This window comes from Clupea harengus, chromosome 5 (assembly GCF_900700415.2).
Source record: "Clupea harengus chromosome 5, Ch_v2.0.2, whole genome shotgun sequence".
NCBI lineage: Eukaryota > Metazoa > Chordata > Actinopteri > Clupeiformes > Clupeidae > Clupea > Clupea harengus.
Genome location: NC_045156.1, coordinates 22,741,120 through 22,753,222, shown reverse-complemented (window position 1 = coordinate 22,753,222; position 12,103 = coordinate 22,741,120). Strand labels below are relative to the sequence as shown.

Here is a 12,103-nt window from a genome sequence, read left to right as displayed (position 1 = left end):
AGCTAATTTCAAGGCCTTTCTGCCATGTAGCCTAGAACAAACTTCTAATTGACACAACAATGCATAGGCTAATGGGTGCATGGTTCTGTTCTGTTGATAAATAATGTAGATTAACTGTCAGAAATATTAAGAAACGTGAAGGAATGCTTCTCCATTCAAACGTTTTGTGACATGAATAATTCTTCATTGAATTAAAACCAATAGGTAAGGATCACTATAATTATGTATTATTCGACAGACATTGGATACTGAGTAGTAAATCATAATTTCAGTAAATCAGTTTAAATCTGCAACAGTTGAACACATTTATCCCAGTTTCTTGTTATTTAGTTATTTAGTAACCAAACTTTGTATTTGCTATCAAGGTAGACGGACAGTGACTGTATTGGTCCTCCATTGTTGCTGTAGCCAATAGGCAATATCTATTTCCGAGCGTTACCCATGACATCATCAGAGAGTCACGCCTACTTGTACTGGCAATGCAAATATAGCCTAGATCTGAAGCGTTTTACGAAGAGTGAGAAGTTCCGTGGGATTGAACCAAAACACTTTGGCCATCAGAGGGAGTAGAGTTTCTTATTTCTGCAGTGCAACGCTTTTTGGTGTGTCACTTGTTTCTGCAACGTCTTTAGAAACACGGGACTTATCTTTGTAGTCATTTCGAACAGTGTTGGGATCCGTGCTTCAACGATAGTACAACTCTTCAGAAAGAATATTTTTACGGTTACAGAAACGGCGCTTCGTGACTTAGAACGAGTTGATGCCTATTTTCTTTGAACAAATATTTAAACTATCTGGATTAAGGATTCGTGGACAACCAACTCTTCAGTCAGATCTTTCTTCTTGAAATTTGGCTGTCTAAAAATGTTGTGGAAGCTAGCAGATAACGTAAAGTACGAGGAGGACTGTGAGGTGAGTGGGCCTAAAACTTTAAATAGACTGCAGATTACACCTTACTCACTGGAGTCGACTCTTTTTTTTACAAAATAGAAAAAGGTTTCGATTGGGCTGATGTAACCTAATGGGCTATAACCACTGCGGGAAGACAGACAACCATACTGGCTACCATCAATTGTCTAAAGTTCTGTCAGCTCTGGTTTCAATAGCCTAGGTTAGGCCCACAATTTTTAATATATGAATGTATAAATGTATTGTGTTTTAAATAAAACACAAACACATTCCTCGCGAATTGTGTGGTATTATTCTATAAGTAGGAAACGTACAACTTCAAATGGCCTACACTTTCAAAATATATAAAAACGTGTTGCAACGTGATTGTTTTACTAATTTCTTCATTAAGTATCTGTTTAGTTTTTTCAAGCAATTGGCCAGTCGAATCAGCACTATTGCTCTGATAGTATAGGTAATTTATTTACAGCAGGCCTATGTCATTACGTTTCCTTTTCTTGGATTTCTTTAAATAGTATTTTTGTTGTCTTGTCGATTTGTTAAGAAACTTGCTTTCCTCTTACATTTACTTTGAGGAAGAACGATTGAGACAGCTCACATAAAGATGGGCCAATTTGACAAGCCACTGACACTCATTGGCAAATGCTGAGTATTTGGCATTTACCAGTGGATAGCATTTGTTTATTCTATAATACCTCTGCTTTTGCTTCATCCAACAAAACTGTGTGGCTATTAGGTTACCTTCCTCTATTTAGGTTATGTGTCCGCCTCTCTTAAGCTTTAGCATAAACTTAGCCAACATGTTGTGCAAAGCTATGTTTATATCGGTACATTTTGCACATTTAAAGATACCCATCAAGGGTCACTGATATTACTCAGCCATAGTGACAACCATTCGATATGGCTTTCTGTTTTCCGGTGAAGAGAAAGATAATATATAGTCTTGGCTGAGTAGAGGCAGAGTTTAAAGACCAGGAACAACTGTTATAAGTTGAAAATTTAATTAGCAGAAATGTAACTCTTAACCAGTTGCATGTTGGATAGTTGCTGTTAATTTACTGCATCTGTAAATTAGCATGTTGCCTCACTTATGGATCATCTGAGGTCTTACAGTTTCGACCTGACTGTTGTCTACCTTTACCGTTAATCCGAACATAACGTCCGGGATAAAAACGTAAGCCAGAGAATATTTTGGAATGGCCTGTATGGAAAGGCCTATTTGCCATTGTTATTTACTTGCTATTATTTTATATATTTCCATCGATCCTCTGTGTATCTAGTTTTTTATTGATCTACTGATCTTTTTTTTCAGGAAAGACATGATGGCAGTAGTAATGGGAACCCAAGGTTACCACACTTGCCCGCCGTGAGCCAGCATCTCTATAGCCCGGCTCCATCTCTGTCGCATTCGGGCAGCTCTGACTTCCAGCCGCCGTACTTCCCTCCCCCCTACCAACCTCTATCGTATCCTCAGTCCAGCGACCCCTATTCCCATATTAGTGACCCTTTCAATATCAACTCTATACATCAGTCCCAAGCATCCAGCCAGCAGCAGTCATGGCCTGGTCGTCAGAGTCAGGAGATTGGACCCCGCAGCGGCCTTGCCAGTCAGATACTGGGTCTGGACGGTGGCTCGTCAGGGTTGAGAAGAGAAGGATTTCGACGACCGGAGCTTCTACCTTCACATGTCCAAGGCATCGACTCTATTGGAGAGAACATGGGACTACACGAGATGGGTCACGGTTTAGACGATGTTCAGGTGGGTCTCAATGACTATGTACGGTGCTAATGAATAAAACATGTCTCGGGAAAACTAACTATGACTGGCAAAAAACAAGTTTGGTTAGGTTGTTCCCACTTCCACGGAATTGAATGCTTGTATCCTGCAGATGCATTCTTTTGTGTATAGAAGCAATGTGATTAATCAAAACTTTACTTTTCCTACAGCATGTGGATGATCACAGTATTGGAATGGCAGACCAGACAGTGATCAAAAAAGGTTGGTTTCAAGGTTTCAACTTCATTGCTGTTTAAATAATATAAATTTGTTTAAAATTGATCAGGAAAAAATGAAAAAATCTATTAAGCTGATTTTTAGAGAAAGCGTTTTACACTACAGTGTTTGTGGCACAATGGAAACGTATGCCTTTCTAATTGTGAACTGATGATGCAACAAGTTCCAGAGAAGAAACCACAAAGTGCAGTATGGTGAAGATAGTTGTCTCGATGTTGTAAATATAACAAACAAAATAACTGAAAAAGTATCAATCAGACTTTTTGGACAGCACTTTGTGGTGTTAAATAGTTACTCTCGGTGAACCAGCTTTTTGTTCTTTGTGGCTTACTGCTAGGAAAAAAAGCTAAAGGAGCACCTATACGGCTACTTGTATGGGGATTGTGAGGTGTGTTGGTTGTTCTGGTTCATATGTAAATCCTTAATCCCTTTAGTCATGTGGTGCACTTAAATAATCTCAGCTTGATCCAGAGTGCATTATAGTTCCAAAGTGAGAAAGGAAAGCTAATTCAGCCAGGTAGAATTCTTTGAAAATGACAGGCTAGCTGACTGACAAGCTGTGAAGGTTGGGCAATCCTTAAGACACTATGCTGATCCCCATAGACTCCATGTCTTGAAATATTTGTTGTTGAGGACGGCGATCTCTGCTCTTTTCAATTTCCACTGAAGAGCTGTCACAGGATTTAGTTTACTGCTGTCTCACTGGCACGCACACACACACACAGAGACATGCTCTCACATATGTATACACATATACTTCCCAAGGATAGTTTTCAGGCAGCTATACTTGGGGTGTGGCACTTTGCATAAATTCAGACGGTAGTCAGGACAGTCTTTTGCTCTGACTTGAAATATTGCTACGAGAGCCAAGATATTTCTACCCTGGGTTCAATGAATATAAAACTGTCTTTGCATACTGTTTTGTACTGTTATTATCTGAAGGTTTCCTATCGGTTTTATGAATACATTGATTCAGAATTCACTATTATGAAATAATTACTTTGAATATATGCTTTACTGATGCTATGAAACTGTATATTTTTTTATTTTTCTGGTACGACAATTTGTTTTCCTTCCCACTAAATATAATTTTGAATTCTTTGAAAAAAATTATAATTATACAATAATAAACACAAAACAGAAAAACATCAAGACATGCTGATTTTCTCAGAATTTTATAGATACAGCTCTGTAACATATAACAGATAAACATTTAGCATCATATTTAGCATCACACTCACAATTTTACATTCGATATTTTTTGTTTGTGATTTAGTGTGGTCAACTGAGTAGTAAGAGCACACAGGGAGTTTTGCCCTAGTTCCCAATAATCAACCTGCTCGCTTGTGATTCTTGTCTCAGTATTAGGACTAAGAAGTGGCAGGAACCATGATCGTTTACAGAGGACTTATTTTGAGGGTGGCTTTTTTGCGGGTGAGGACTAAAGTACTTGCAGTATGTGTTAACCTGTAGGCAGACTATTTGTCTTGAGAGCCAGAGACCTAAATGATACTGCATGGTTGTGTTGTTCCTGAAAAGACATCCCAAATTTATGAGGTGGAAGGTCTTTGGCAAGTGTGATATTCCATCTGCAGTGCACGAGTTGCTCTTCAAGACACATGGGTATGCCCCCACCCCCAGTGGTGTGTTGGGAGCTCGGTGGAATGGCCATGAGATTGGGAATTGTTCTCACAATATCAGATGAACAGATCAGTGCCCATTTAGCCCTCGGTCCACTGTGACTTTTTAACCTGGGCCGTTTTCAGGCTTCATGCTTGAATTTATCATATAATTCAGCAATTTTTTTTAACTCAGTGGTCATTTTGACAAATAGCAATCAGGCTTCCGACCTCACCACAGTAATGAAGTGGCTCTTAAAATAAATAATAGAAGTGTTGAATGATATACAGCTGAATATTTGTTCAGGTAAAATAACAGTTTTGGTTTTACTAGATATCAGTGCTGCATTTGACACTGTAGATCATAGTATACTGCAGGACAGGTTGGAAAATTGTGTACGATGTTCTGGGGCAGTCCAGAAATGGCTGAGGTATTATTTAGAAGGCCATGGTGACTTTTTCACCTTTGGTCTGATAGGGTGGCTATGACCTGCAGAATCATCCAGGGATCTCCAGGGACCGTCTCTGTCCAATCTCTATAAACTTCCTTTGGGCCAAACTCTACAGAACAATAACATTGATTACCATAGTTATGCAGATGATACACAGAGGTATCTGGCACTCGCACCTGATGGCTGCACCCCAATAGACTCACAGTGTCAATGCAAATAAGTCACTGGTGAGCCAAATTAAATAACGGGAAACCGGGATTATTGTGTGGACTACTGTAATGGTCTTTTAACAGCACTTCCAAAAAAAAAAAAAAACATGAAACAGCTGCAGCTCATTCAGAATGCTGCTCCTGTAGTTTCCAGGACCAAGATAACAGAGCACATTACTCCATTACGGAAATCTTTACAGTGGCTTCCAGTTAGTTACAGAATAGTTTTAAAGTGCTGCTACTAGTCTACAAATCACTGCATGGTTAAGGTCACGAAAACATCTCTGATATTTGTAAAGAATGTGAACCGAGTAGGGCTCTTAGTTTCATGAACTCAGGTCAGCTAGTAGAACCCAGAGTCACCCAAATCAAACATGATGAGGCAGCATTTAGCGGTTTTGCTGCATGCAGCTGGAACAAACTGCCAGAAGATCTTTGATGCAGCAATTTTTAAAACCAGGTTAAAAACATTTCTCTTTTCATGTACCAGTGATTGTGCTCAAAAACCTGCACTTACTGCACTTGAAGTCTGGAATAGTAGACCTTTAGTGACTCCCGACAAGGAAGTGACATCTTGGGCTTATTCTGTGCTTTGAAAGGGATAAACACACAATTTGGGCTACTTCCACTATGTTTTTATTCTACATTACTTTCTTTTAGGTGTATTATTTGTCTTTTAATTATATTACTATCTTTTAATCCTGTTTATTGTATCTCATTTTGCTTGTTTTTATGTAAAGCACATTTAATTGCCTCTGTGTATGAAATGTGCTGTATAAATAAACTTGCCTTACCTATCCTATCCTTAGAAAAGATTATTGTATCGTGGGCAAAAACGGTGGTTATTTTTGTCATACCTTATCTTATACCATAACAGTGTCTGTGACGGTGTCAATGTATGACATTTCCGAAGTTGTTGCTAGCCATTTACCCTTGGCTTAAGACCATGATCATTCAATATTAGTTAAGAGAAAATGAAAGGTGAAAAAATAATAGTAAGGATTCACTTCAGGGGGTAAACTCCCTCTCTATGCTCAGTATGTTCAACATTTTCATCTGCAGTCAGAGGCAGAACGTTTCGCTTATTGACTCTCTTGCATCCTTCATCTCCAGGTCCCGTGTCTCTACCAAAGGGGAATGCCCTTGGGCTCCCCTACCAGAAGGAGTCCCTGCTGGGCATGGTGTCCAACCCCACGGAGGTGTTCTGCTCAGTGCCAGGGCGCCTCTCGCTGCTCAGCTCCACGTCCAAGTACAAAGTGACGGTGGCGGAGGTGCAACGGCGCCTGTCTCCCCCAGAGTGTCTCAATGCCTCCCTGCTGGGGGGTGTTCTGCGAAGGTGAGTAATGTCAGCACACACAGACACACACACAAATACTTTGTGCTTGTGTTAGCTGCGGCCAAAATGTGCAGAATTTCCTAGAACAACCTATGACAAAACGAGTGCACATACAGGCATGTAAACGCATGGTCTTTCTCAACCCTAGTCATCAAGATTTCACCCTCAGGTCTGATTCAAAATTAAACAAATTTAACTATATCAAAATGTCAACATGAAAATCAATATGACTTGTTTCAAGGTTGTGTGCATTGAGATTATAGCTTTAGCGTCAGTGTCTTGGGAGTGTGAGTGTTCGCGGCATGTGTTGGGGTTTGCTTGGCTGATTTTGAGTGTCGCAGAGCAGTTGACCTTGTGCCCCATATGTCATCAGTCAGTTGCTTTGGGAGCTTCAGTAGAGTGTTGGGTAGTGGGGCTGGGGGGAGGGTGGGGGTGTGGTATATATCCCCCTGACCAAAATCGGTGTTTTTGCTAAGAGAGCATGATTTCCTTCTCCCATGTGCCTCTGCCATACATGCACGCACACACACACAAACACACACACACACACACACACACACACATGCACACAGATAAACATAAGCACACCCTCACTCTGAGACACTGTAAAGTAGGTCACACAGTGACATAAGAGGGGGATGGGGATGGGGGGGTAGGGGGGTCGCTCACACGCTTCCCCAAAGAAGCAGTCTCTGTCACCCACCACGGAGAGAGCGAGGCCTGGGCCTCAGTCATGTGGAAAAACGAATCGGCCACAGCAAGTGGGGGATCTCAGTGTGTGATTGTGCGTGTTTTTTAGTGTGAAAAAAAATATATACCCCTTGCAAAAAAAAAATTGTTGGGCTAGAACAATATTCCCGTCAGTGCTTGTTAGGTCAAAAAAGCATCCTTTTGTCTGCTGCAGTCGTCCTCTGGGCCGGGTGCCTTCTCTTGTTTCTCCTTTCCTTGTTTCATCTCTGTTACTGATATGAAATCATACATGCCCCTGGGCTGCATTTGTGCAAGGGACATTTAAGTAGTATGAGGAATTTCTTTCAGCATAATGTGACATTTAGACATAGAGAATAAGCCTGACATGTCATGATGCTTTATAGTGCATATGTTTTGTGTTGGGGAATGTTTTGTGTGTTTGTAGCTCCTACAGCAGTCTCAGTTTCATCATCATCTCATTTTTTCTCTCCACAGGGCCAAGTCGAAGAATGGTGGCCGGTCCCTAAGAGAGAAGCTGGATAAAATTGGCCTGAACTTACCTGCCGGACGGAGGAAGGCTGCTAACGTCACATTGCTCACTGCACTTGTAGAAGGTACGCTACTATATCATGTCTTGAACGTGCACAAACATGAGTTGTATCAGTGGGAAGCATGCACATGTAGCATAGGCTATTTGTAGCACTGGCTATATGTAGCACAGTCTTTCAGCGCTGCAATCATAGGGGTATTCTTTAGTGTTGTTCTAGTGTTGTTCTGAGGATCACTTAGCTGTGTGTTCTTAATTAGGTTCTCACTCTCCCCCTTCCATCTATAATTATAAACATAAAAAACATTTCCCAATTCCCAGCAGTCAGGCAGGCACTTTATGCCAGCAATGACAACATCTAAAATGTCTACCCCTAATATTTAGTGGTAAATAGCTGTCCACCTGAAACTTGAAGAACCGGAAAGCAAACTAGTGAACTGTTGTTTATCTGTCCAGTGTTTTAAAAGGTGTGATTGTCGAAGCAAAGTTGAAGATAACGAAGCACGTGAGAATCATATAGAACCTTCTAATGGGCTCTCTTGATAAAAGGCAGTGCTGTTCATTCACTTAGTTGACATTTATCTTTGTCCTCTGGAACATATCCAACTAATGATTCATAAGTGATCGGGACTTTCTTACTGGAATCACGAGTGTGTGAGTGCCTCTAGCCACATGGAATACTTTTTTTTTTTTTGCTTTTCCATGGCATTCTCTGCCATGACCAGGCGAGTGGTTAGAAGTGGGGACATGACTGCGAGGCTGTGTTATTTAGAGACCTTCAAAGCTGAAGCGAGACTTGTTATCACGTGTTTGTTTGCCAAGAGGAGCGGCTGACCTTAAAGACGGAGAAAGTGATGTGCGTGTCTATCAATAAGACGCTCTGTCGGCTCCATAGGCCTCTCGGGTGCCTGTGGCCACATAAGCCCATTAAGAGCATACAGGATGACTCCTCCAACCCTACACCCCACCCCCAATGCTCAGAGGGTGTTATCATCTCTGAACACCCCCCCCCCCCACCCCACCCCCCCAACAAGAAACATACACACACACACACACTCATACACTTTGCCTCAGCAAATGAGACGAATAACTGATTTGTTCGATCACCGCTTGGCATGCTTTTTTGCATCTCTGGGCAGATGCATGTGGCTTGGTGGTATGATGCTTACATCATGGTAGTCAGGAAGGTCACCCAGGCCTAACTTCAGTTCTGTCTTCTGTCTCATGTGTAGGAGAGGCCGTGCACCTGGCCAGAGATTTCGGCTATGTGAGTGAGACGGAGTTTCCGGCAAAAGCGGTTGCAGAGTACCTGGGCCGGCCACACGTGGAACGTAATGAGATCAACTCCCGCAAAAACATGCTCCTGGCTGCCAAGTAAGTCACCATGTGAAAGAGTGATACTCTCAGTGCCTCATCCATAAACCCTATGTGTAGTCTGCAGATTTAGCATGCAATGCATGTTACGATTGACTGAAATCCACGTATTTAGTTTTTTCAGTGTTCATTCATTTTCTATCAGAATGACTTTGTGATGCATTGCAGTCCACACCAGAGACTAAATGAATTACTGTACATACATATTGTACTTGTCTCAAGTGGAAAGCGACTTCTGTACAGTATTGTAAGAACGTGTTTGTTTCCCTCTCCACTCAGACAAATCGTTAAGGAGTTCACTGACCTGCTGAGTCAGGACCGCTCCCCGCTGGGGAACTCCCGTCCCGCGCCCATCCTGGAGCCTGGCATCCAGGGCTGTTTGACCCACTTCAGCCTCATCACCCACGGCTTCGGCTCCCCAGCCATCTGTGCCGCCATGACCTCGCTGCAGAACTATCTGAACGAGGCGCTCAAACAGGTGGACAAAATGTACCTGAGCTCGGGCAGCGACACGCAAGGCTCTTCCGACAGCGGCGGCAAAACCTCAGAGAAGATGGACAAGCACAGGAAGTGAGGGGCCTGGGGCCTGGGGGGCCCCCCGAACCAGACAGGAAACAGACTGTCCCTCCAGCTCTTACTTTTTTGCGTCTGAAACTACATTTACTTGTCACGTGTTTGTCGATGTTTGCTATTTCAATTTTAGAACCTGATTTTGTCCACTTGTCACATACCTACCCTCCAGATCTTTGATATCCAGAAAAAATTTTCCCTGACATTTTTGAAAGAAAAAAAAAGACATTTCACACTTCTTTTATTTTTGCCCGTTGGTTGGTCTCTCTGAAGTTCTCTGGGTTCCAAGTGTGCAAGTGGTCTACAGATTTTTCTACAACAATAGTGGCCTTTGGGCAGTCTTTTTGGCAGAGGACAGAGCAGGCTTGTTTTCCCGAGGACATCATTTCAAGATGGCTGGCTGCGAGTGTAAACTCTCTCATACTTTGATTTTGTGTGTGTGTGCACGCACGTGTGTGTGTGTGTGATAGAGAGAGAGAGAGAGAGAGAGAGAGAAAGAGAGAGAGTGTGTGTGTGTGTGCAGGAGGTGGAGGGCATGCAGTTTCCTCCCTCTTTTCCATAGAGGTGCTGATTCCGTATCGGACACGCAGAGAATTGATGCTGTATTTTAGAGAAGACGTTATTTGTTCTTTGCTTGTACTTTCAAATGTCTTCAATGGCAACAGTGTTATTGTGTTTTTGACCATGGGAGTGATATAAGTTGTTGTATGTGAGAGTGAAGTGTATGCATGGGTATGAAAGAATTCATTATGTGTTAAATAATAGCTAATACTGAAATAGTACACTAAAAAAAAGTGATGAAAAGTCTCTGTCATGGTAAGAGGAACTGGATATCAGTTAAGTGTGAAATTAAATTAATTTACTTTTTCAATTAAATCATAGAAATTCCGAAATTTTAAAAGTACACTTAAGTGCGTGCTAATATAAATCATTTGAAAGCCATTTGTTGTATGCATGTATGTCTGTATGTATATACATTTGTATATATTTCTTTTTAAAGGAGTGCTTTAAATTAGAAATTGGAGTAAAACTGAGGATTTTTCACTTAACTTCCCCTGAATGTAAATATTTTCTAATTTATGTTGTAATTCAATGTGATCTGTAAATATTGGTACAATGCTGGTGTAAGGTTTAACTTTTTAAAATGTGTTAAACTTTTGTAAATGGGTTAGTTTTTTACCCTTTAGTGGCTAGACAATGGGAATGATGTGCTTCCCATGTATGTGTAAACTTCCAAAGGTACTGGGGCAAAAAAGAATAAAAACTTGATGCTGTTTCTAATTTCATTTGTCACAGTCTTGCCATTTTATATATAGGACTGTCTGAGAAAGGCACACTTCAATAGCCATTCAGCCCTTTTAGTGAAGCGTGCCGCTGATGATTTTGGCCAAAGCTTGTCTGTGGAGTTTCTATCTGGATAAATGGCAAACCAACCAACAGTAGGGACAGTGGACATCATTATCTGATCTTTCCTAGCAGCGTTGCACAGGGCCATGAGAGAGATAAATTGTGGTTCTGGTTCACATTCATTGTTGCACATGATGATTTATGTCTTGGCTTTTTTGTCTTTCTCAGAAAGTCTGGCTTTTCCTCTTGAAAACATAAACAATTCCTAAAGTCCATTCAAATATTCATCCACTCTTCATTGATACATGTATTATTACAAACACACATTGTTTTAGACTGTCCTCTTTGAATAACACAACATTGCTATACTCCCTGTTATTGTGGCTCTCCATTATCTGTCTTTAAGGCTTATTACAAACTGTAATTACTATTCATTTTTTAAATATGTCCCTAGTGCATAAACAAGCACGCAACTCTGGTACTAAACTTGAAACTATTCCATGTATTCCAAAAATGCCAGGGCTCAAAATAAATATGAAAACCCTTTTACAATGCAACTGATTTTTGTGTGAACTTACCTGTCCTAATCTACAGGTAGAAGGTCAGGGCCTTTTACAATTCACAGCCTCTGTTGCCACACATGCAATTGTGTGTTTAAGCATGCGGTTAGCGAAGCGCTAAGCGCAGCCTTGCTGGTCGAATGGAAGCCGTCTGACTCAGAAAGTGCCTGACAACAGGGCAAGTATGAGCTGCTCCCCCAGAACCTGTCTGACCAGCAGTGTGGCTGGGGGCCCAGCCTACAGTTGACTGCAGTAACTGCCTTTAGTTACCTGGCGTCATTTTCCAGGGAAAGATGAGATGTAGCTTGCTTTGACTGGCTTTTTGGTGGCTGGCATTGCACTATTATGCTGGCAATGGTATGACCACTGTAACCAGTAGTAAATCCTGTTTTACATCCCCTCCCAGGAAGCCATTTGCTGTGCGTCAAGCCTGGTTTCGACTTTGGTATCTATTAGTTAAAATGTATACATGTGTT

General features: G+C 41.4%; 1 protein-coding gene across 1 annotated transcript; it reads left to right on the top strand.

The window, feature by feature from the left end:
- The first annotated feature begins 377 nt into the window (after window positions 1–377).
- On the top strand, window positions 378–11,646 carry tfap2c (transcription factor AP-2 gamma (activating enhancer binding protein 2 gamma)). Its single transcript, XM_031568130.2, has 8 exons — window positions 378–912; window positions 2,222–2,668; window positions 2,857–2,908; window positions 4,286–4,357; window positions 6,317–6,539; window positions 7,725–7,843; window positions 9,009–9,150; window positions 9,430–11,646. Exons 1-8 carry the CDS (start codon window positions 865–867, stop codon window positions 9,722–9,724), a joined length of 1,398 nt encoding a protein of 465 aa, XP_031423990.1. The 5' UTR covers window positions 378–864; the 3' UTR covers window positions 9,725–11,646.
- Window positions 11,647–12,103: the final 457 nt, after the last annotated feature.

Coding starts and splice junctions, on each gene's coding strand:
- tfap2c (XM_031568130.2), top strand. CDS start 865: ATGTTGTGGAAGCTAGCAGATAACGTAAAGTACGAGGAGGACTGTGAG. Junction 4,358..6,316: donor TGAGGGTGGCTTTTTTGCGG/GTGAGGACTAAA, acceptor CTTCATCTCCAG/GTCCCGTGTCTCTACCAAAG. Junction 7,844..9,008: donor GCTCACTGCACTTGTAGAAG/GTACGCTACTAT, acceptor TCTCATGTGTAG/GAGAGGCCGTGCACCTGGCC.